At 44.6% G+C, this 24,227-nt stretch overlaps 1 protein-coding gene across 3 annotated transcripts in view; it reads left to right on the top strand.

Moving 5' to 3' along the window:
* The window catches only part of sema3aa (sema domain, immunoglobulin domain (Ig), short basic domain, secreted, (semaphorin) 3Aa), a 36,501-nt gene extending 15,002 nt beyond the window's left edge, over positions 1 to 21,499 (top strand). For 2 of the 3 annotated variants that reach the window (XM_069670754.1, XM_069670752.1), the window contains 15 exons: positions 1,710 to 1,870; positions 3,796 to 3,858; positions 7,823 to 7,942; positions 9,335 to 9,425; positions 9,521 to 9,640; positions 11,333 to 11,475; positions 12,367 to 12,632; positions 14,727 to 14,871; positions 15,283 to 15,502; positions 15,749 to 15,840; positions 15,948 to 15,989; positions 16,210 to 16,367; positions 17,772 to 17,839; positions 17,938 to 18,086; positions 18,910 to 21,499. In XM_069670754.1, coding sequence (XP_069526855.1) covers positions 1,710 to 1,870; positions 3,796 to 3,858; positions 7,823 to 7,942; positions 9,335 to 9,425; positions 9,521 to 9,640; positions 11,333 to 11,475; positions 12,367 to 12,632; positions 14,727 to 14,871; positions 15,283 to 15,502; positions 15,749 to 15,840; positions 15,948 to 15,989; positions 16,210 to 16,367; positions 17,772 to 17,839; positions 17,938 to 18,086; positions 18,910 to 19,650 — 2,579 coding nt within the window. In that variant the 3' untranslated portion in view covers positions 19,651 to 21,499. The remainder of the gene's footprint in view (positions 1 to 1,709; positions 1,871 to 3,795; positions 3,859 to 7,822; positions 7,943 to 9,334; positions 9,426 to 9,520; positions 9,641 to 11,332; positions 11,476 to 12,366; positions 12,633 to 14,726; positions 14,872 to 15,282; positions 15,503 to 15,748; positions 15,841 to 15,947; positions 15,990 to 16,209; positions 16,368 to 17,771; positions 17,840 to 17,937; positions 18,087 to 18,909) is intronic. The other variant, XM_069670755.1, reaches the window with a different exon arrangement.
* The last annotated feature ends 2,728 nt before the right edge of the window (positions 21,500 to 24,227 follow it).

The following is a 24,227-nucleotide window of genomic DNA, read 5'->3' as shown; positions in this document are numbered from 1 at the left end:
GGGCCTGTGTCCACCAACGCCGTTTCAGCATTTACAGCGCTAAGCTTCAAAAGTGCTGCACTCACAGCGCTCTCAGTTTCAACACCCTCGCGCTCGTCAATGCCACTTCTCCCTCGCTGACCAATCAAAATCAAGAAGGGGCGGGACTTCCGATGAAAACTTTGTCAACAACGATGGCAGAGGAGAAGCTAATCCTGGCGGTCACTGACATTTATCTCATGAACCCAGACTCGTTTTTTCAAGGTTGCAATTTGGTGTGGAATCAGAAACCAAGTAGGTTTACACGTACAAGGAATTTGTTTTGGTGTTTTGGTAGAGACCAATTACAACAGGACTAGAATAAAGATAAGTAAAAGAGCTGCTGCTAATGCGACGACCCGATTCCTCTTCATTGTTTTTGTTCTCTTTATAAAATTCCCTTGAATAAAAGCAAATATTAAGTATACAGAATAATTTAAAACAGACTTAGGTCCCGATCAGACAGAGGCACACTGCACTGCCTTTTCTGCTAAAGCCTACGTTTTTTTATGTTAAGGCAACCGCCGAATCATTAACTGTCATTAACCAAACTGTTATTTTGTAAACTGACAGAGGCCCGCCATGACGTTGGGCTCTTTTCTGCTTTTAGTTGAAGTTTTTTCAACTCGAGGCGCAAAAGCAGTGCACAAAAAGCGTCCCTCTTAGTTAAAACAGCTACTAAAAAGCCACCCCCAGCTGCTAAAACGCGCTCCGTCTAATGAGGCCCTTATTGGTCACTACCGAGGGAAGCAGAAGTGCAACGATATAACTTTCGTATCCTAGCAACAGTTAGTGCCAGTGAGAAGCGCATTGAAATTGAGGCTCTGGGCGATGCCAGCGCAAAAAAATGCCGTTAGTGGACACAGGCCCTTAATCCTCGAGAGTGTCGATTTATTTCCTGTTTATCAAATAATCAAACAGCTGTTTTAGCCTTATTATCGTTACAGACTGTAGAAAGACATTCTGGCTCTTTCACAGAGAAACATGGACATTAAACTTTTACTGGTTACTCTATAACCAATAGAAATGAACAAGTTTGTCTAACATGGCATTTGAGGTTCACTGAGACAATCTTCAATCGAGGGGTTAACCCGGTCATGCTGCTTTGTTAATGTAACACTTGTGTTGTTGTGACAGCCGATGTCAGAGCTGATGGGACTCATCTTTGGTCATTAAACATTAACTCACTGTCAGATCTCTGGTTAGACTTCAGCCCATATGTGAAGTCTTTATGCTAGTTTTCGTTAGCTTGGCTGCGTACTGTCAGTATACACTTCAGGACTTTGTACACCTGAACGGAGCACAACGCAGAAATCCATGTGCAGTCTCTCACTTTGATTTACATAATAACCCATTTACAGCTCCATGCCACACACACCCACACTTACTTACTTACACAGCGTCTCCCCCGGCCCTGACTCCATATGAATAATTCAACCAATCACACGGCTGAACAGTCTGAACTGTGTCCCTGATTGGGACACGCTGTGTTCACTTCAAGTACCTCACGCTATACCTGAGTGACGCAGATGTAAGTGCAAATTGTGTGTGTGGAAATGCAATTACGGGAACATGAAAAAGTTGCTAATTTCATACAACAGGGCCTCCTGATTGTGGAGGCCCGATTATGTTTTCCTTGAGGCAAAGACAGACGACTGAACATCCGTTTCTTCCTCCTCCTTCCCTTCCAGAGATGTTAGAGTCCAGTAACCTCGTCACGTTCAACGGCTTGGCCAACAGCTCGAGCTACGACACGTTCCTATTGGACGAGGAGCGAGGGAGACTACTAGTCGGAGCCGAGGACCACATCTTCTCGTTCGACCTCGTCAACATCAACAGAGACCACAAACAGGTACAACTCAGGTGTAGTTTTGTGTTCTTTTTCCCTAGTTGGTTCATCTGTTCTCTTCTGTTCTCTTCTCCCCCTGCTGCTCCCTCTGGAGTCCATTACACCATCCCTCTCTCCCCTCCCTTCATCCCTCCCACTGTCTGTCTCGGCCCAGACAGGCCTGTCCGTAATTCCATTACCCCACCTGGACTAGGTTAACAGTCTTTTTATCTGATTGGGGCTGCTATCACAGACACAAGACTGGCACAGACTTGCCTGCAGGCTGCAGAGTGCTGAGCGGAGGAATGAAAGTGCTGAAAAATACATAGTCAATGCAGAGAGAGAAAGAGAAAGAGAGAGAGCAGGGAGGGTGTCTGTGAATTATTTTTGCCCTTGGCTCGGATGTGCATTTTCCCCCTTTTTAGCTCTTTTGTTCTGATCTTTGCATCATTATGAGATAAGGGCCAAAAAGCAGTGATTAAGCAAATCTAATGTAATTACGCTGAAATGTGCAATGCAGATTTCCTCGGAGAGAAACACTCAGCTGATCTAAAGAGATAAAGTCTTGGAATAGAAGGAGCTGTGTGTGTGTGCGTGTATTGTATAGACATTTTAAAGTGCGTGCATGCATGCGCATACATTTTCTTCCACATCTGTTCGGGCCACCAGCGGGAAAAAAAAGTGAACTCAAATTTCAAGTGTATAATCATTCCCTCACTCATTACAGGTCACACACATGCAGCGTGTGTGTTTGTAATTCATGTGACACCGGGGGTTACAGATGGATTTGTCTGAAAGGCGATTTAAAGACTTCACAATGAGTCCTATCTCTTCCAGAACAAAGAAGCAAACGCCGGCTTCTTCTGCATATTTGAAGTGCAAAGCAAAACCATATGCTCGGGATCCGAGATGAGGAGAGGGGTTTAACCTTATAAATGCCATAATATGAAGCAGAGCCCATACTTAGACGGTATAAACTGTCTTTATTAACACAACAAGAGCAGTAAAGAGGAAAATATTGGCACAAATTTCTACAGGAAACTTTTTTACTCTGTTTCTGTCTTTTTTTGTGAACCTGTTACTAAAGCTTCTCTACTCTTATGTCTACCACTATCCTGTTACAAAGGTAAAAAGGCCAGCCCTTATTTATCATATATCCTGTCTATATATATACCAATACATATACAAAATTGATGCCAAAATTCCCCCCCGTGATAGGCGTTGCCATCTTGCGATGGTGACGTCAATTGGCGCCAGAGTTGCGCAGTAGAGATCAGCGGGTGGGGCTGGAGTTGGTCTGAAGCAGACGTTCACACATATGTAAACTTCACTGACTGCAGTGATTGTTTTAGTTACGTCTCCACTCGCCGTTCCTCCTCTACTCTGCTGATCGCGAACAGATCGGCTGCAGGAGCCGCATTTGTCAACAGAGCTGTCAATCATCATTTTGACAGCATCAAATAACTAATTAAAGTAAACTTTTCAGAAAACTTGGACGGATATCAGCATGATAAGAACTAACTATAATGACAGAAACCATGTTTGAGAAACATTTATTTGGCGTGTATTTTGATTTTATAGTTTGAGTCATGTCCCATCTGTTAACATGGAGGAGACGGGCTTTATGAGCTATACTGCAGCCAGTCAGCAGGGGGCGCTCAAAATGTTTTGGCTCACTTTTAGGGAGCTGTCATGTCGTCCATCTTTTTATACAGTCTATGATATATACACACCGATAGTATGAGCAGGAATAAACAGGAAATAAGGAAGTGAGTAAGGTAGAAATGATCAGTTTAAACATGACAAAATTCAAAGTCATCTCCTGGAATTCCAAAAATCTTCATCTCTTCTGATTCACTGCTTTTGACTCACTTCCTTCCATCTTTTTTGAAATGTAAATGTCATCCTCTCCACTTCCTGTATAACGTGACTTTCTCCTCTTTGCACAGATCGCGTGGCCTGCCACCCCCTCGAAGAGGGACGAATGCAAGTGGGCGGGGAAAGACTTTGTGGTAAGTCCACACTCATGATGGCATCATCGTTTAAGCGTCCCGCGTAGTCCCGTGTAATTCTTAAATTTCTCTGGAATGCGAGTTCTGGTCGCAGCAACACCACAAAGAGGAAGTTGCCTTGATGCACCAGCAGCTCAATAAAAGAGGAGGGGAATTAGCTCAGAATTAGCCACCTTCAGTCACCTCTGTTATGCTGTACGACAGATGTTTGGTCACAGTAAGGTGTACACAGTGTCTCAATGGCACCAGGACATTAGGAGTATGTTTATTTGTGTGCTCCCGACTGTGCGCACATGTGCATATTTATGTGGGAGTGCATTGTTTGAGTTAGCATTATCTGCTGCTGTGTGTTAGCTCACATGTGCCGCTCTGCACAGGTTTGCTGAACACACTACATGCCACCAGTTTTGTTTGTGTGCGCGACGGCGCTAGTGTGTGTTATCACTGCGTTTCTGTTTGGATAGGCCCTCTCTGTGTTCTATCTGATCTTAATTTCACGGCTGGATGAGTCCGGAGTGCAGCGGCTGCAGGGTTTTAGGATTATCCAGAATTACCTTGTCCTTCCAACTCACCGCCGGCTTTTTTTTTGCGGGGTGGGGGGGGTGATTCTCGCGCAAACACAAAGCCAAAACCACACAAGCAACGCCGCACCTTCGCTCTCGGAGGGAAGAGAATGTGTTCTGGCAGCACAAAATCACACAGAACACAATGATGAGGTATTTGCGTGCTGTGAAAATGTTTACTCTTGAAAATGAGGCGGTGAGAGCAGAGACGGAGCAGAGTCCAGCATGGTGAGGCCCTTGATTAGGACATTACTAAAGCATCCAGAGCTTCCCAGAATGCATCGCTCCCAGCCGCAGAACAAATTTAACAGCTGCCCCCCTTAAAAATGCCTCATGGCTGTGTCATTCCCTCTGGCAGGATGAGAGCAACACTGCCCAGGTTGTTGCATTTGATTAATTGAATAAGGAGTTCAGACACTGGAGTGTTGATTACTATTTTGCAGAAGTGTGTGATGTCATTTCTGATCATTTCCAGCTATTAACAGGAAAAAGAATAGCCCACAGTTACACTACATTTCCCTTTAATTGTTCATATTCAGACCTCAGCATAATCTCAAAATTCACCCAATTTATCCAAAACTATTATCCCCATGGAGAGTCAATCAGTACCCCGTCCAAAGAGAGTCAGCATTTGATCCAATAATGTCTCCTTTATCCACAGCCGGTGTTTGGGTTTCCACATAATGACATGGTCTGTGAATCGGGGAAACCATTTTTCACCTGGAGGCAACACACGGCCGCCTGTTTGACTGACCTGTCAGTATTTAAGCGCAACATACCTACCGCATAGCTAATGATTCTAAGCCGAAGACAGCCGTGGTAAAATCGTAAACAGAGCCGACGTTGGGGTCGGAAGGGGGATTATTGGAGCTGGTGAAATGCATATTATAAGGGCGTGAGAATGATGTGGGGGGATGTGTGCTCCCGCTGTTCAACGGGAGGAAACACAGAGGGGAAAGTCATTAAGTTACACAGACAGAGAGAGGTGAAGGTTTAGTCTTTCTCTGTGAACTCCACAGTTCAGTGACAGTGGTGGGCTAGTGGGCTAATCACATTCACAGGTAAAAGGTGCTTAATGAACTCACTTAGAAGCTACTAGCATACCAAAATATGATACATGTATCACAACAAATCAGATTTCCTATTCATAATCTTTGCAATGTGAGAATTAAGGTACCACTCTTAAGTCTGTATATTCAATTTGAAGCTGCAGCTGGTAGCTAGTTAGCATAGCTTAGCATTAAAACTAGCTAGCCGTGCTCTATCTAAAGGTAATTCACTCTTCCTTTATCTCCTATATCTTGTTTGTTTGATCTTACACAAACTAAAGTACAAGGGTTAGGGTTGGTGTTTTTTAGGGGGTTCATGTGCAGGACTATTTTCTGGCTGGGAGCAGTGAATGTCCACACGTCACTGCACCCTGCCCTGAGTTTGACATAAAGATAAAATCAGATTTCCTGAGATAGATGAGAAGTTAGATACCTCTTTTCGCTCTATACGCTCAATTTTAAGCTCCCGCTGGCAGTTAGTTAGCATAGCTTAGCATTAGGACTGGAACAAGGGGGATACAGCTAACCTCGCTCTGTCCAAAGGTAACATATATATAACCTAGGTACAAAAATTACAGTGTATGGTTCGGGAAGTATTTCTTGTCTGGGAGCAGTGACCTGCCAGCACATCACTACACCCTGCCCTGATTATGACGTATAGATAAAGTCAGATTTTATATTCATAAACTTTCTTGAGAGAGAGATGAGAAGATAGATACAACTATATGGTCAATTTGAAGCTGTGGCTGGCAGCCAGTTAGCATAGCTTAGCATAAAGTCTAGAAACCTGCCTGCCTTTGTCCAAAGGTAACACTCTTCTTCTGTATATCCTTTATATATTACAGAAGCACAAAGATTATAGTTTGTGGTTTTGAGGGAGTTTCTTTGGGTAACTATTTCTTGTCTGGGCACAGTGACCTACCAGCACGTCACTACATCCTGCCCTGATTATGACGTAAAGATAAAGTCAGATTTCATTCTGTCTTGAGAGATTGATGAGAAGATATATTGTACGCTCAATTTGAAGCTGTATCTAGCAGCCAGTTAACATAGCTTAGCATAAAGACTAAAACAAGGGGCAACAGCTAGCCTGGCTCAATCAAAAGGTAACACACTTCTCCATTATCTCCAGTATATTACTTGTATGATTGAACAAAAACTGACGTACAACAGTGACATGTTGTGGTTTGTATGGGGCTCATGTGGGGGACTATTTCTTGTCTGGGTGCAGTGACCTGCTGGTGCTCTACACCCTGCTGTCAAGACGTGACTGTAGAAAACCACTGCACTAAGACAAGAACTAGTCCTGTCTTTTTTTGTAGGCAGTTTTGTTTGCCTTTGATTTTCCCCTGTTTTTCATTCTAAGGTTTTTTTTGGCGTATTTCTCAAAATCTCATTCTTTAAGCAGATTACTGAGGAGAAGGAGTCAGAGCTGAAACACGACTTTTTTTCCTTTCTTAATAATAGCGTGAAATTGTGTTTTTTGGAAGGTTTGTTGGAAAAAGGTTTGGGGTGTGTGATCTCAGAGTCAATTTGGTGCTGCACTGGAAAATGTCATCGATCAAACCTGAAGTCAGCGGAGCCTCGTATCCATTTGTGTGTCTCATGTGTGGGCCGTCATCAGATCATCTGAGATTTAAAACTCTGAAGAGATACACGTGTTAAAGTGAGGAGGAAGGAAAGATCATTTGATGTGTATATCCCAAAGCATATGTGTGCTTATTTGTTATGTGTGTTAAACAAGGCAAACCCAGACCTAATCTCTTAAACACATGTGCCCAAATCAGCTCCTCCAGGCTGCTAACAACCCTCCTACATTAACCAATCCTGTTGATTAGCACTCTAATAAACAGTCTCACACCGCTGGGACCGTCAACATGCGCTGCAGAGCCAACCCAAACAGCCTTGGTAAATTCAAACATATGGATCATTAAAGAGGCGAGGTGGATTTCCCTGATTTGATTTACAGGTGGGATTTCCTTGAAGGAGACTCGGTTTCTCACTGTAAGTCTTTTGCAAACCGACTGGAAAGTCCCTGCTTTAAAGGGAAATCCAGCCGAGCTTTTCTCCCATTATTCTCTGCTTTCTATTAGTCTTTATTTTCAATTAAATCACGTCAGTGTCGATGTTATTTTCATAACGGATCAAACTTAATTCAAACTTTATGAGGAGGGGGAGGGAACTCGCTTCTTTGGGAGGCTAAAGCTAACATGTGCAATCTTTCATATGCTTTACAAGGCTATAGCACGCTGGTAGGATTACAACATAAACAGAGACCGCACAAAAAAAATGCATTTAAATCTGTCTGCCAGCTGTGAGAAATCAGACGTTTTATCTCATTTCTTCTTTCAGAGAGAGTGTAATAACTTCATCCGGGTCCTCCAGCCCTACAACCAGACCCACCTGTACATCTGTGGCACGGGAGCCTTCCACCCCATCTGTGCTTTTCTGGAAATGGGCAAGAGAGCAGAGGTAACACTGTTGGTTTTATCACTTATATATATATGCAAAAAAAAGCTCATTCAAATCTCAACAGAGCTTTCATTAATGAGTCGTGTAATGTGACACCAAACTAATAAGAGGGAAAGTCCACACTCACATACGTTTCAGCCAAGCACAGCAGTAATCACTCCCTTTATTGATTATCTTCTCATCAGTGTTTTCTTTAGTGTGCACAAAAAAGTGGTCACTACATCGTTCGGCTTCAGCCGTCGGAAATTAAACAACCTCTCCCGCTACATGAAAGTTTAATCAGTCACCTGAAAAGGGCCTACAGGTTAATCAGTGTAGCGGCATGGGTTATGTAGTCCGACAACGGGGAAGCTTGCAGGTATAGAGGACTCTGCATGAGCCGACTTGAGTGTAAAGTCATTGATTTAAAGGAAAGTTAAGTCTTATTTGTGGCTTTTCTTTCAGTATATTGTGCGTCTGACCACTACTCTGAACTAGGGATGCACGATATTATCGGCACGATATCGGCATCAGCAAATATATATCATTTTTCTGCCGATATTTTCTGCCGTTAAAACAACGCTTTGATTCTGCCTAAATGCTCGATGATTCCCTAAAACAACTTGACGTGATGCTACATTAACTCGACACGAGTGTGCGCGCGCACTGCCTGCACAAAGTTATCAACAATATAGAAATAAAGACTAAAACGTCACAGAAACTCGAGCCAATTAATGAACAGCTTTCACAACTCTTACTCAGAGATTTGAAAATAAACTCGCGGCCAAAGCACATAAAGAGTAACATAAACATCAGTGCAAAACTAACTCATATACTCATGGACGCACACACGATAAAAAGAGTCCGTGTGTGATCACTGATGTCTCCGTAGTAGGTGCAGTAAACATGTGCGGGCATGTCTCCCTCACTGCCATGCTGCATTCAGGTGCGCTCAGAAACGTGAGCAATCAGACACGTGACCTCTTGTACAACGCCTCTTTGTCAAGCGTGAAGAAGGGTGCAAGATGTCTGCTTTATGGCAGTTTTTGGCCACTACAATAAGAGTCGGCATGATATCAATTCCACTACAGGGAGACTTGATGTTCTCTGCAATTAGGTGGAAAAAAACAAGCGCCTAATATATCGGTATCGAAATCCCTGCACTGAACCTACATTAATCACCTCTTTTCCTCGCCGTGCACAGTTACAAACACCATTGTTGATCTGTAACCAAAGCAGAACTCGTCAGCAGTGCAAAAACATCTTATTACTCATATCCGCCTTCAAGTCTTCTCATCCAAAACGCAAGAGCTCTATAATGAGAATTTGGTGTAATTTGAAACACAGGCTATAAATGTATCTTAATGTGGCTCTCACCGACCTCTTCTTGAACTCTGACCCTTCCCACCGCAGGACAACATCTTCAGACTGGCCTCGCATTTCGAGAACGGCCGCGGGAAAAGCCCCTACGACCCCAAAATGCTCTCCGCCTCGCTTCTGATCGGTGAGTTTGATCGCTGCCTTTGATTAGTTCCAGGAAGTGACTGGAAAGAGAGCCGGTCATTTGTTCCTAACTCCGCCGAACTTTTTCACTGGCAGATGGTGAGCTGTACTCTGGCACGTCTGCTGATTTCATGGGAAGGGACTTTGCTATTTTCCGTACCCTGGGAGATCATCATCCAATCAGGACGGAGCAGCATGATTCAAGATGGCTGAATGGTAAAAGAACAAGAGTAAACCGTTTTTTTTCATACATGAATATGTCGCCTTTCCTGCCAGGTGCATCTACAAGCTTATAGTGGAAGCTAAAGCGAGATAACGTACAATTTGAAACCTCCTAACCTTTAATATTAAAGCAAAAATAGACCCTTTGGACTCCACTTTTGGGGAAAGAATACCTACAAATATTGAAGCTTTAAACTCCCCCACAAGCCTCGCCTCATTTCCATTCATACATCAGATACCGGAGCCCATTCACAAAGTCACTACATTTGCCTGTGCCGCTAAGATTAGGGCGTCAGTCTGCCCTGCTATCTCTCAACACCGCGGAGGACTTAGGGAGCCACAAAAGGTCAGTTTGAACCTTCCCCTCAAGCCGTGCCATCCCTTTTTCCCCCCTCTTTCCCACAGAACTAATCCGCTCTCAGCTGTTTTCCTGTAGTGGAGTCGGATTTCTCCCACTTCCCCTCTTCCCCCGGCCGCCATCAAAAAATCACAAACAAAGTCCTCTGCCGTGCTGATTGCTGTGACATATTAATAAAGAGCGATTTAAACGGGGGAAGTCATTGTTAGCGCGTTAATCCCCATCGATCTTTCACCTTGTTCAAACAAATACGCCGGGGATTGTTTCCATTCGGCCCTGCAAAATCCAACTCCTTCACCACAAAGGGGGGATTGTAATTGCATGGATTACGGGGACGGGGGATATTCTATTGAGGCTTTATCAACAAGGTTACATGGCACTCAAATGTAACAAGAGAGAAACTTGGGAATGAATCCTTAATCGGAGTCGCGTCTATAAAGGATTAAGGGTTAAACGATAGCTTTGCTTTTCTTGATTCATGGAATTTATTTACACGTCTCTTCACCCTTTAATGCCCTCGCACTCAACACTGTGGTCGGATTAAACCTCCGCTGAATAAATCGGCCTTTTGTTGGGGATAATGAAACCTCAGCGTCGATGGTTTCACCAGCAGAAGCCTTCGAATGCAACCATTAATGTGCAAGTCCTATAGAGGTATGAGGCGTGTGTGGGGCACACATGATTCATACCAGAGGTCTCGCACCCGCACAGCGCGTATAAATCTGCTTCCCACTTTGGCCACACTCGTCTTTTTCACAGATACTCTATATCCTTAACGTCCACGGAGGCGTAACACGGCACCGCTTGTTTCTCTCCGACCCAGGCTCCTTTTACGCGTGACGACGCCTCGGCGACTGCGGCCACTTCTCCCCCGGTCCCCCGTGCCCCCTTCAAGTCGAGATCCACCCCAGCCCTGAGGCCTCGGCTCGGCTCGGCTGGGCCCGTCTAGCTTTGATTTCCTCTCGCGCTTAAAGTCGAGATGAATTTATTCAAGTGTTACCCGGGACAATGAGAGCCATGTGTGTTTGTGAGGATGTGGCTCAGAGACGGGGGTTATGGGGGATTTGGAGTTGGAGCGCACACTTGGGGTAAAGTCAGATACTGTAACACAAGGGTGTAAAGTGAATGGCTGTTGTTACTGAGCCGTGACTGGAGAATATCACGGGGGATTGGTTTCAGAGGTGTAAAATAGGGGTGAAAGGATCGTCATCGGGGCAGGGGTTGGATCGTAAAATCACATTGTGTGTGTGTGTGTGAACGAATATGTGCTGATTTGACCATCTATAACACTATTTTGTGCTTTATTTGTGCTTTTTTATCAACTCCAGACCCCAGGTTTGTAGGTGTAAACTTGATCCCAGAGAGCGACAACCCAGAAGACGACAAGATCTTCCTGTTTTTCAAGGAGAACGCCATGGACGGAGAGCACACAGGCAAGGCTACCATCGCCAGGATAGGACAACTGTGTAAGGTAACAACACACACAAACAGTTCACGCATAAGATTTGTAATCCTCTCTTAAATATTAGGGATGCACAATATTATCGGCACGTTATCTGTATCTGCAGATTATGGCTTGAAAATGACATATCGGCATCAGTAGATACGTCATCTTTCTGCTGATATTTCCTGCCGATAAAACAACGCTTTAATTCTGCCTAAATGCTCGATGATTCCTTAAAAAGCTTGACGTAATGCTACGACATTAACTCAGCGCGAGTGAGCGCACACTGCCTGTGCAAAGTTATCAACAATATACAAATAAAGACTAAAAAGTCACAGAAACTCGAGCCGATGAATGGAAGTTAAACAACTTTCACAGCTCTTTAGTAGCTAACAGTTAGCTCACATTCTTGTCATATTACCGACTTAGCAACATCAAACAGTAACATAAACATCATTGCAAGACTAACTTACATATTCATGGACGCACACACGATTAAAAGAGTCCGTCTGCGATCACTGATGTCTCCGTAGTAGGTGTAGTGAACAAGTCCGGGCATGTCTCCCTCACTGCCGTGTTTCGGGGGGATGCTGCATTCAGGTGCGCTCAGAAACGTGAGTGATCACACACGTGACCTTTTGTACAGCTTCAGTGCCTCTTCCGTGAAGAAGGGTGCAAGATGTCTGCTTTATGGCAGTTTTCGGGCCACTACAATAAGAGTAGGCGTTATACCACCACTACAGGGGAGACTTGATAAAACATGTGCCTAATATATCGGTATTGAAATCTGCATAAGGGTTGGAAAATATGGGCATGTTGGATATCGTGCATCCCTATTAATATTTTTAACCGTAATAACTTCATGTTTTTGTCAGAGCTGCAGAAATATATTGACGTGTTTCTGTCTTTGTCATACAGAACGACATGGGAGGCCACAGGAGCCTAGTGAACAAGTGGACCACTTTCCTCAAGGCCCGCCTAATGTGTTCAGTGCCCGGCGTCAACGGCATTGATACACACTTTGATGAGCTCCGTAAGTGTGCATTCTCCCTTTGTATTGGTGGAAACATCAGCTTTTATAAAACCTCACCTTCGCCCCTTTCTCGCTTTTCAGAGGACGTGTTTCTCATGAGCTCCAAGGACCCAAAGAATCCAGTTATCTACGCTGTATTCACCACGTCCAGGTACAGATACAGATTCTGCTCTTTTCACGATGACCTCCACAATGTGCTCTCGTACAGCTCTGCAGACGCTGCCAGTATCATGTTTGTTTTGCCGAATTGTTGCTAGGAGATCTGAACAACTGTCCTGGAAAAGTTATTTCCTGTGTATTCGGAAAAACACACATTTCCTTTCAAGTATTCTCCCCTTTCACATCCTTTATATCTGTAATTTCCTCACCGTTTAAATGGCATTGCACGATGCGAGCAGCTCAGCGTGCCCCTGTCAAATTCCCAGACAGCGCTCCCCCATCCCTTAATCCACTTACAGGTGTCTTACGGTCGCTTTCCCCCCGCCAACGTCTCAGATAGGAGATTGCTTTTAGCCGATTCCCCCCGTTTCTTTGCTACCTGTCCCCCCTGTTTTTATTTCATTGAAACCTTGGCAGAGGATTGCGGGGAAATCAGATTACGGAGCAGGAGGGAGCAGCAGAAACACGATATTCACTCAGCGGGAACGCATGTCTCTCGGCCTGGCCGCCGCCCCAGACATGAATGGGTTTTTTTTCCAGAGGGCGGGTGTGGCTCTTTTGAAGCATGCGGAGAGGTGAAGGCGAGATAAGCGAGTTGAAACGGCACAGATGGTGGCACTTATCATGATGATGATGATAAATTCGGGGGAAGGAGGAGGAGGAGGATGGGTGGGGATTTTGCGTCCAGTCGTGAACGCTCTGAAACACTTTGAAAGGAGGACAAACACTTCACCATCAATCACCGCTAATGATAAGACCGGCTGAATGCGCAAGCTAACGCATTCTGACAGTATATTCAAAGCAAGAGGTCGCTGCGAGGAAGTGGGTGTACACCTACGCACCCGCATGTGTTCCCCGACTCTCACACACACACACACACACGCTACGAAATTCAATTATGGGGCATTGAGGAATTAGAGTGGTTTAATTGGTTTTCTAAGTGGCCGGTTTTTAGAGATGAATAGCGCGGAGATGCAGAGGGACCGGCTTTTAATATCACTGCTTAATGAGGCTCAAAGACGCCGCCGCTGACAGATCAATGTTTGATTGTGCCCCTGTTTGCGTGTGCGTGCGCATTCCTGCATCTGCGTGTCCGTCCTCTATCTGCACAAACACATGTTCGCCCTTCTTCTTAAGCGCAGACGTCGGAGTGGCTTCCTTTTTCTCACCCCTGGAGTTAATTGAATTTCTGTAATTAACATTTTCAAATGCTAATCCATTCATCTTCCGCGCTTTGGTGAGTACTGGCGGCTGCGTGTGTGCCAGCCACATCCCTAATTAGCCCGATGCAACTTCCCATCGCAGTCAGCAAAGACAAAGGGCGTCCCGAATCTTATTGAAGCGCTCGGTTCCTGCAGACGCGAGAGATTTCTCCGTCCAAATTAAAACCTGTCATCTGTGAAAAGTGACAAAAAGCTGACGAATAGATGATTTTCCAACAAGTTAATAATTACAAATTGTGAAACAGATGCCCCTTATGTGTGGTCAGAGGCTAATGGAGTTCACAGTGCAGCCGGTTTACTCTGCAAATTCCCTCTATTGGATTGTATATGTTGGAATATTCCTGCGAAACTCCCAAATTCTCCTCTTTCATGAGTCACAGCTCAAACTGCTGTCTCCTGGATGACCTGTGCCGCAGCATGAACTTAAATAAAAACCCACATCATTTCCCTTTTTCTGCACAATTGATCAGCCTTCCCTGCTTTGGAACTTCATCTGCTTAGTGAACGCAAAGAATCCACCCATCTGGCTCGAGCGAACGCTCGCAAAATATTCAAGGGGATTTCAAATATGCTCCGGTCCAGCTCTCCTGGTCTGTTGGTGGCGTGCCCACATTCCTGTCTGTTCTCAAGAGGCTGGAAGCAATCACAGCGAAGTTCCAATCTGTCATTCCAGTACTTAGGTAATGACAGCCGCGCTCCCCTCTCGTCTTTGTGCGATGAAGGGTCATTTTGTTGTCTTTCTTCAGTATTTCACGAGCTCTTAATCCTTAGTCTTGTGACTGATCGTTTATGAATCCCTTTTGTTTGTCTTTGTCGTCTGTTTTAACGCCCTCTCGCTCCTCTCTCTCGTTTTTCATCCACAGTAACATCTTTAAAGGCTCCGCGGTGTGCATGTACAACATGGCCGACATCAGGAGGGTTTTCCTGGGTCCCTACGCCCACAGAGACGGACCCAACTACCAGTGGGTGCCTTTCCAAGGGAGGGTGCCTTACCCCCGCCCCGGCACTGTGAGTCAAACTGGCAAACACAGAACTTTAAAGGGGGGTATTATGCTAATTTCAAGCTTCATATTTCACTCTGTGATACCTGTGGAGTAGCGTAGCATAATTTACGGTTCCCTTAAAGAAACCCCACCCCTACAAGCCAGCTTCCTTATGATTGGCCAGCTCTCCGAAGCCTGCAATGTAGAAAAAACGGTGTGAAACCTGGCGTTCACAGCAGCCTGCAGCCTGAGCTGAGAAGCCTGGGGATTACTGCAACATACTTTCACCTACAGATCTGAAACTTCACCCAAGTTTAGTCTGGACATCCAACATTATATATATGTGTTCAAATGTGAAACAGCATAATACCCCCCTTTAACACTCATCACACATTGTCTATTATCTCATACTGATGTGTATTGATCTGATTCTTAGTGCCCCAGTAAGACGTTCGGAGGATTCGACTCCACAAAGGACCTCCCTGATGATGTCATCACCTTCGCCAGGGGCCACCCAGCCATGTACAACCCGGTGCACCCGATAGGCGGGCGGCCCATCATGGTGCGGACGGACGTGGAGTACCAGTTCTCCCAGCTGGTGGTGGACAGGGTGGAGGCGGAGGACGGCCAGTATGATGTCATGTTCATCGGCACAGGTACACACCTGTGTTTGTCTTTTGCTTTGCGCTTCCTTGTCAGATGTACAGTAACAGGTTATTTAAAGGGCCAGTTCGCTGATTTTCAACCTCAGTCCTATCATGCTGTTATGGGGAGCTTTGTTATTATTTTTCTTTCAACTAAATGCTACAAATAATGACTTTTTCCAAACTTTAGAAAAAGGCTGTCACTTACAAACGAAGATTTTTTTGTGCACACACTTTATCAGTATGTGTTTCTCTCAGACATGGGCACCGTGCTGAAGGTGGTGATGATCCCCCGGGAGAGCTGGCACGACCTGGAGGAGGTGGTGCTGGAGGAGATGACAGTCTTCAGGGTATGACTTTGACAATACAGTGTTAACGGCCTGACTGCATAATAGAAAAACAAACGATAACTTCAGATGTGGCAGTAAAGCAGCTGTTCTGTATTTGTTTTGTGCAGGAGCCGACTCCCATTACAGCTATGGAGCTGTCCACCAAGCAGGTAAAAACACATAATCACTTATCAGAGAGTTGTTGACAGGGCTACGGCACGACGCGAGAACTTCTGGGCCCTTAAGCAAACACAGATATCCAAGATATCTAATGTGCCTACTGAGAGCCAAACCCACAACCAAAGCCTTTTTAACAAGAACCGTTCCAACAGAGCCACGTAGGAACATTAAACTTTTACATCCTCGCTCTTTTCTTTTTCGCTCCCACAGCAACAGCTGTACCTTGGCTCGGCTCTGGGTGTATCGCAGATGTCTTTGCACCGGTGCGAGGTGTATGGGAAAGCTTGCGCTGAGTGCTGCCTGGCCAGAGACCCTTACTGCGCGTGGGACGGCACCGAGTGCTCCAGATACTTCCCTACGGCCAAGAGGTAGGAGCACAAAGTACCTCACAGATCCTTTGACCTTTATTTATCCTCAGAGGGTTTTGCTTCTTTTCAGCAACATCCTGCCTTTGAGTACGAGCCGTCACACCTGGGAATTATCAGTGCACCTGCAGCTGCAATGAGCTTTAAATGTTCTGCTCGGGGGCATTTCAATATACAACGCTATTTCTCTAACTTCAGACCTCCACTGGCCTATTAGATACACGGCACATGCCAAAACATGGAAACATGGAAGTAATCTGCAGTCGGATTATTACACAAACACTCATTAAAAACACACACAGGCTGAGTGTGCATTCCAAGAACTACAAACCACCAACCTGGGCTCTTACGTCTGCCAGTTGTTCTGAGCTGTGATCTGTGCCCGCGCGGGCAAGATGCTCACATTCATAAAGAGACACGTGAACATACATCCACACGCGCACACACACACGCTAAATTATAGCCAACAGGAGCCGTCTGACCGCTTCACCCCGCAGCCAGGAGGTATGAACATACACACCCTCAAATTACCCTCTTCTGGATCCAGCGGGATTAAGCTGACCACTGCAGCCCGCACACACACACATCTCATTCATCCCGAACTTCTCACACCAGCAGAAGTAGGCCAGTGGGTTTTTACTCCAGCTTGGCAGGGTTACAGAAAAAAAGGTGGCACACCCCTGGCCGGCTCTCCTCGAACGCTGCAAATGTTTTCCCTCCCCGAACGAGAGGCAGACGGCCGGCTCCGCACGTGCTCAGACGGCCGAAAAAGACAGGAATGCTGGGACAGGAAATGTAGAGAGGAGGGACGTGTGTGAGAAAGACAGAAAGACGAGCATCAGAATAAAGTGAGGAAGGAGCGGCCACATGCCCCGACATCTGTTTCCTTTTCTCCTACTTTAATCCCAGCCTCGCCTCACCTTTGGGTTACCTCCGCCCTCTCCCCACTTTGATTTTAACATCACCCGTCAGAGACTTTACACGCGACCGCAGCAACTAGGAACAGGGGAGACTGTTTCACAGTGAAGCCAGGCTATGAAACACCTCTCCATCTAAATTACACAGTGTACTTTAATATCGATGGTGCTGTTTTACAAGACGTTTCAAGGGCGAAACAATATTGTACATGTTTCATTATAACGGCTCATCAGAAGGCAATGAAGCGCGCTGTTTTACGGCTCCGCAGGTTTATTTTCCTTATATTCTGCCAGGGTGATTTTTTCCTACTCATGTGCTTTAAAAGAGCTGTGTGAAGGTTGAATAAATACCCACTTTCTATCCCCTTAACGTCAGTAAAAATAGATGTGGTTTTGTATTAGGTAACATTGCCCCCTAGTGGTTGAAATTCAACAGTACAGCAGAATGCTTCTCCTGCTGTCCTTAACTTTCTTGTCTTTTTCTCCCCAGGCGAACCAGACGACAGGACATCAGGAACGGAGACCCTCTCTCCCAGTGCTCAGATCTCCAGCATCACGGTACCTAATTGACTACATACACACACACACACACGCTCGCTCTTCTTCCTCACACACACTTCTCACTCCACTGTTTCTTTGTCTTTTGGCTTGAGTAGAAGACGCAGACGGTTTAGGAGGCAGCGTGGAGGACAGGAGCGTGTACGGTGTGGAGAACAGCAGCATGTTCCTGGAGTGCAGCCCCAAGTCTCAGAGAGCGCTCATTTACTGGCAGCTGCAGAAGCCCAACGACGACCGCAAGCATGAGGTGCGTACGTTTCTTTCTTTAAAGGGCCAGTTCCCCGATTTTCAACCTCAGTCCTATCATGCCATAATGCAGAGCTAATGTCAGTATGGTAGGGAAAAAAAGCAATTTTGCTCTGTGCCTTTGGAGGACGCTATCCGCTTCTCCAATGGGCCCTGGAAAACCTCCAGAGAGCTTGCTAAACTACACTTCCTCAATCTTGGTCCATGTCGTGTCTCGTTCAAAATCATCAGGTTTGAAATGTAGACTGCAGACCTGAAGATTTTTTAGATGACCCACCAGTATATTCTCGTCATATTTCAGATTCTTTACCGCTCTGAGCCATTGCCTGCAGCGAAAATGGTAGTATTTCACTCTAGCGTCTCTCGCTGGGCCGTTCCTTTCAGAGGGAGGGGCGCAATGCACGCTGGGTGTTGTAGGAATGTAGGATGGGCAAAACCACGAGCTGTTTGTACAACTTTCTCCACAGCTGTGGCGCCAATTTCAAATATTATTGCTTCAATTGTTTACAGAGCTTTTTCCAGAGGTGAATTGCTCATCTCTCTGCTAAATGCTCCACTTTTCCTCCTCTCTGTTATCATGTACTGACCTCTGAAATCTTTGACCTTTAACCCCAGCGACTCCAAAAGGGTGGGAACCTCAGGCGTGGATGTTTAGATTGACTTTTGACCCTATGATGTCACCTATTTCTTCTGCCTGACTTTCTGCTACATCTGTATTTGTCTTACTGGGTGTTTTATAAGTGTCAGGAAGAAATACAATCCAGGAAGTCGAGTTTCCAACAATTTTTTTCTTTATTTATCTTTGTCTCTGTGTCTGTTTTCAGATCAAGCTGGATGACAGGGTCCTCCGTACAGACCAGGGCCTCCTCATCCGCAGCCTGTCCCAGTCCGACTCCGGCATCTACCACTGCCAGGCCGTCGAACACGGCTTCATCCAGCCTCTGCTGCGGCTCAACCTCCAGGTCATCCCGTCTCAAAAACTAAGCGACATTCTCCCTGGACTTCCGGGCGCAGGAGGCGGGGTCGGCCACCCCGCCAAGCACCGTCTTTGGTATCGAGACTTCCTGTCTCTCTTAGACCACCCAGATCTCAACAGCGTGGAGGAGTTTTGCGATCGAGTTTGGAAGAAGGAGCGCAAACAGAAGAGGGTGAAGACGCCTAATGGTCAGGGTAAAGCCGACAGCGCGGGGAGTTCCAGCGGTCCATTGCGGCCTAAAGCTTTACCTCCAAACAGCCAGAAGCAGCAACAAAGTCCACCGCAGAGCAAACCATGGCTGCAAGCTGGAGGTCCAACAGCGGATGAGTCAGCACGGGGCCAGAATGCCCAGAAAGCTCAGCCTAATCTGGGTATATTGAGTAAGGACGCACCTAAGAACAACCAGAAGGCGCAAAACGGTCAGAAGGGGCAGGGCGGCGCGGCTGGTTCTCAGGCGGCGCCGGCGGCGCCAGCAGGGGGGTCTCGGGCGAATAGCCAGCACGCGGCCAAGTGGAGACGGATGCAGGAAAACAAGAAAGGACGCAACAGGAGGACCCATGAGCTCCAAAGACCCCCACGTAGCGTTTGAGGAAAAAGCACAGAGAGATCTCCAAACACAAGCACAAACCCATGCATCCACACGTCAACACGCAAGCACATTCTATAGTTTGTGTATCAGTGACCTCGCCGTAACAACAGCAGAACAAACATCCCATAAAAACACTTTTAGGTAGAAACACATGAACTAAACTGGTGTTAGAACAATACAGCTGTCATTCAAAGAGTCATACACAAACGCACAGAACCTGCGAAGACGAAGGGAGGACTGAAAACTGGAATGCAAACTGTAAATGTGTGAGGATATGGCTGCTTGCCTGGGATACTGCCTGGCAGACACTTCAACCTCCTGTACATAAGCTACTAAAATAAGACTCGGACTAAAAATGTGTAGTGAGGTGTTTGTTGGTACGCAGATGGACTTTATATGCTGAGAGGACAGTTGCAGAGACATTAATAGAAACACAGGCAGCAGAACCTGCTGAACTGAGCATGCACGCTGCGATACAGTCTACCTGGAATGGACTCTTATTTTGAAGAACTGTTCAAGAGAGACAACAGCACCCTTACACAAGGAAAGGGAAGGGTTGCGAATTCACCTTGTTAAAACAAATAGAAGCATTATTACATGCAAAAACCTGCAGAGAAAGCGCTGCAATGAAAGCATCGTGCATGTCGTCGTCAATCAATGTTTTAATAAGCTAGTTATTTTATGGAACTCTAGAGGCTTTTTTTTACACCCTACCTTAAAAAATAAAATGTTACATTTTTTTTCTTTTATATTTACTTTCCTTTCCAGATCAGTGCTTCTATTTCAAGGGGCAAAAAATTACAAGCAACATAGTAGTCTCATTGTGCATTATCCCTTCTGCTCAACAGGATTCAGTGTAAGTTATTATGTTGTTGCTTTTTTCTGGGATTTATTGAGTCTGGGAATTCCAGTCGTCGGCTATGCTAAAACGCCAGTCTGAATGAGACTGACACTTGTTTTGTGTACATATATACCACAAACATAACTCTCTGTGTATATACAGTACATATACAGTGCAAGAACACCACTTGATTATTATTTATTGCTCATTGTTTTGTGAAAGGGTTGCATTTATTTTTGATATTATGGTATTTTTGGCTCATCAATATATTGGAGAAACAATGGCAACAGCGAGCGAGAAACTTTGATGGACCAATGGCTGAATTTGTGTCCCTTTTTGGGGATGATTGGGTTGAAAACAAGTACAGGGGTTTGTGTCAGTAACCAAATCCCATTAACGATAAGCACAATTTTGTCTCTTTGACTTTTCATAGCAGATGATTTTATTTTGTTTTCCTTTCTCAAACATCCACCCGACATGTCTTTGTTCTTCCAGTAGCCGTTATGTGTAAGATAATCCCCCAAACTGAAAACATTAGCTGTGAATCTCTGTAAGAAATAGTGGAGAAAAATGTAGTCTGCAGGAGAAGACACGTTATACTGCATGTGAATGCTACCTACAGTAAGTGCATCTTTTTTATCGTCTCTGTACGTGTTTTGTGTGAGAGGTAAAGTTCCCTTAAAGCAAGGTGTGATCTACTTCTGTCCTTTTGCCAAAACAGTGATAATACCCACTCATGATACTCTGGCCAAAGCTGTTTAAGATCCAAGCTCCTAAATCTTCAATCAATGGTACCCTCTGTCTCCTCTGCCCACTTAATACAAGAGTAATGTGTCAATGCAATAAATTAGAGCAGATAGTGTCCTCTACCACATCTCCAAAGTTTGGTGTGTTCCTGGTATAGGTCTCTCCCTCAAGAGTTAGAAAAGTGAGAGAGCTGAAAGTTACCGCTGCTGTAACACAGTTCTTTCTGGCATGCATTCGGTTGTCTAAATAAACATCTCCGTTACAAAAGATAAAGTCCCTTTGTTCTTATTTCAGTCAAAAACCTTCTGCACACAGTGTCCTCAGCCTCAGTCTGTGTTTTCCAAGGTAACACACAGGGCTTATGTTTGCTAGTCCAAAAACAAAACACAGCAACACATGCAGGGTAATGCAAGTGGGGGAAAACACTTTATTGGTTGATGCTAACCCTACAGGTCGATCTTTTTTAGGGGGTATTTCACCCACATAAGCTATGCTAGCAGAACTATGAGGCAGGACTTTGAGCTAAATGCTAACATTACTATGCTAACATTCTAAACAATTACACTGCTAACATGTTGATCCTTAGCAGGTATAATATTTATCGTGTTCACCACTAAGCTCAGGAAATTAGCATGCTAACATTTGCTAAGTAGCACTGAGGCTATTTTAGGTGATTTTTCTATCACAGCAACTTCTATGAATATACCTTTTTCACAGCAGACATGTTGGCATATAATAGCTTAGAAAACAAAGGTGTAATTTATAATATAATAATAAAAAACAGTGCATTAAGTTTAGCTTAGCTTGTTTCACAATCTTGTGTTGACTGGACCTCGGTGACAAAGTTTGTTTCACCTGTGCTTTTCATGCCATATTAAGTCAAAATGTCTGCTGCAAGACTGGATTCCTTTTCAATGCACTGTGATGGAGGCAGAAATCTCAGAGACAGAGATCTCAAAGGCTTGGCAAATTAAACTAAAACTATCTACATGGCTGCATACGAGAGGTAAGCGAGCTTTGTTGCTGTTATTGCATTTAAGTTAAGTGAGCCAACCTTTAAGAGCTAGAAAATAAAACCACTACTCTTACAACAAACAAAGAGCAAACTGTTAGCTTTCAGCTAATGTAACTGCTCACTTGTCTTGCAATGAATATTTAAACTAGCCTGAAGGAAAGACAAACTGTAAGTCATGTTTTTGCTCTGGAAGATGCATGTAGTTGCAGGGCTGTTCAGAGAGACTCAGACATGTGTCAGGTCGGACCAATCATAACTAATTATCTAATAGGGGCGGGTTTAGGTGCTGCTTTCACCTGTAAACAACCAAGATGGCTGCCATGGATGTGAAATGTTCTGAATCTACTATTGCATCAGTGTTAAACATCCTGGACAGGTTCAGGTGTACAAAAGGTAAGTGTTTGCTACTAAATGACATCATACCAAAGTCTGTGTATTATGTTAAACTCGGGGGGACATGAATTGGATGTTTGAACTAGCTACCTAGCATAGAAAATAGCTAACCTCTATGTTACAAGTGTCATTCCTCTGACTGGTTGGCAGGCAGTGCCATATTATAATTAAGGAAATTCACAGTTTTAGGCAGCAGACATTTTACCTGGCATAGCAGGTTAAAGCACAGCTGTTTTTAATAACACTAACGATGGCTCTATTTTTTTTTTTATATGCCACCATGAGAGTGTAACAGTGAACCAGGAAGCACACCACGACCTGAAACTGAAGAAGCTAAATAGGCTACAATAAAGCATAATTAATGTAATTGAATTTAAATAATGTGTAATTATATTTAAACAATATATTCAACTATACCTTAGTATAATTACAAATGTAATTTCCCAGCTGTGGCGTATCAAAATGTCACAAAAAACAATAAGGGGATTGTGGCCTACAGAGAATATGTTGATTCTCATTTCTGTCCACCAGAGGGCGCTGCTGTCTAACTGCCTTCTCTGCGTCCTCTGAGGCTTTTTATGAGGTCTTATTGAAGCTGTAACATCTTAACATGTTGTGACACTTAAACAAAAACGGCTCCCTTTCACAGTCTCACACAATCACCCTTGTTCAGAAACCGTGTGTGCGTTTGCGTGTACATGCGTGTCATCTGAAGTGATTGCAGCGCTGCAATCGTGGTCCCTCAAGTTTCACACGAATGTTATGAATCCGCTGGTCCTGTTACCATGGCGACTGTCCTTGAATGTCCTGTGTGTCTGTGCGCGCGCGCGCCTGTGTGTGTGTCTGAGTCTTAGAAATACACATGCTCAGCTGGAGAAAGGGCTTCTCTTGACCATTATGTTGGAGGGTTTTATTGCTGTGTGCTTTGCTTCAGGGGAGCTTCTTCACCGTCTAAAGTCCTTTTTTGTTCTCGCTATGTTTCCTCTTATATCCGCTGCTAACAGCTACATCTCTGTTTGGTACAACATTTAGCTTTCATCTTAACATGAGCTGATACAGGCTACATTTTAAAATGCATTATTAATAGTACCAAACGTCATGTAATTTGAATCAAAATTAAATGTTTGTACTGTTTTTTTCTCTTAATGTGTCACATAGTATTTGAGCCATTCTTAAAGGGGGAAACATATTTGAGATTTTCACAATAAAGTTGTAATATTATGTGTGTGTGGGGGGGGATATTACTCGTGTATATCTTCAGTTGTGACTTATCTTTAATACATAACAGCTTTTTCTTAAAGTCGAGGTGAAATGAAAAATGCCATTTTAATCCTTTTAGATCACATCCCCGGTAATATTGTGCATCTATTTGACAGTATAGGCAAAAAAAATATTTTTTATTCTTCCTGTAAAACAAAATATCACGTGTGCTTACGTAAGCTAGGACCAACCAATTTCAACCAATAATATCATGACATCCACCTTTCAATCAATCTGCAACATTTAGCCGCAGAGCACCAAGAACGCTAGCTACTGCGCTGTGGAGAACGTCTGTCTACGCCCACTTCAGTTTCACTCGGA

The sequence above is a fragment of the Semicossyphus pulcher genome, unplaced genomic scaffold, assembly GCF_022749685.1.
Source record: "Semicossyphus pulcher isolate SPU_LCO1_2020_fin unplaced genomic scaffold, fSemPul1.0.p SCAF_20, whole genome shotgun sequence".
Lineage (NCBI taxonomy): Eukaryota > Metazoa > Chordata > Actinopteri > Labriformes > Labridae > Semicossyphus > Semicossyphus pulcher.
This window is presented reverse-complemented; position numbering and strand designations above follow the sequence as displayed.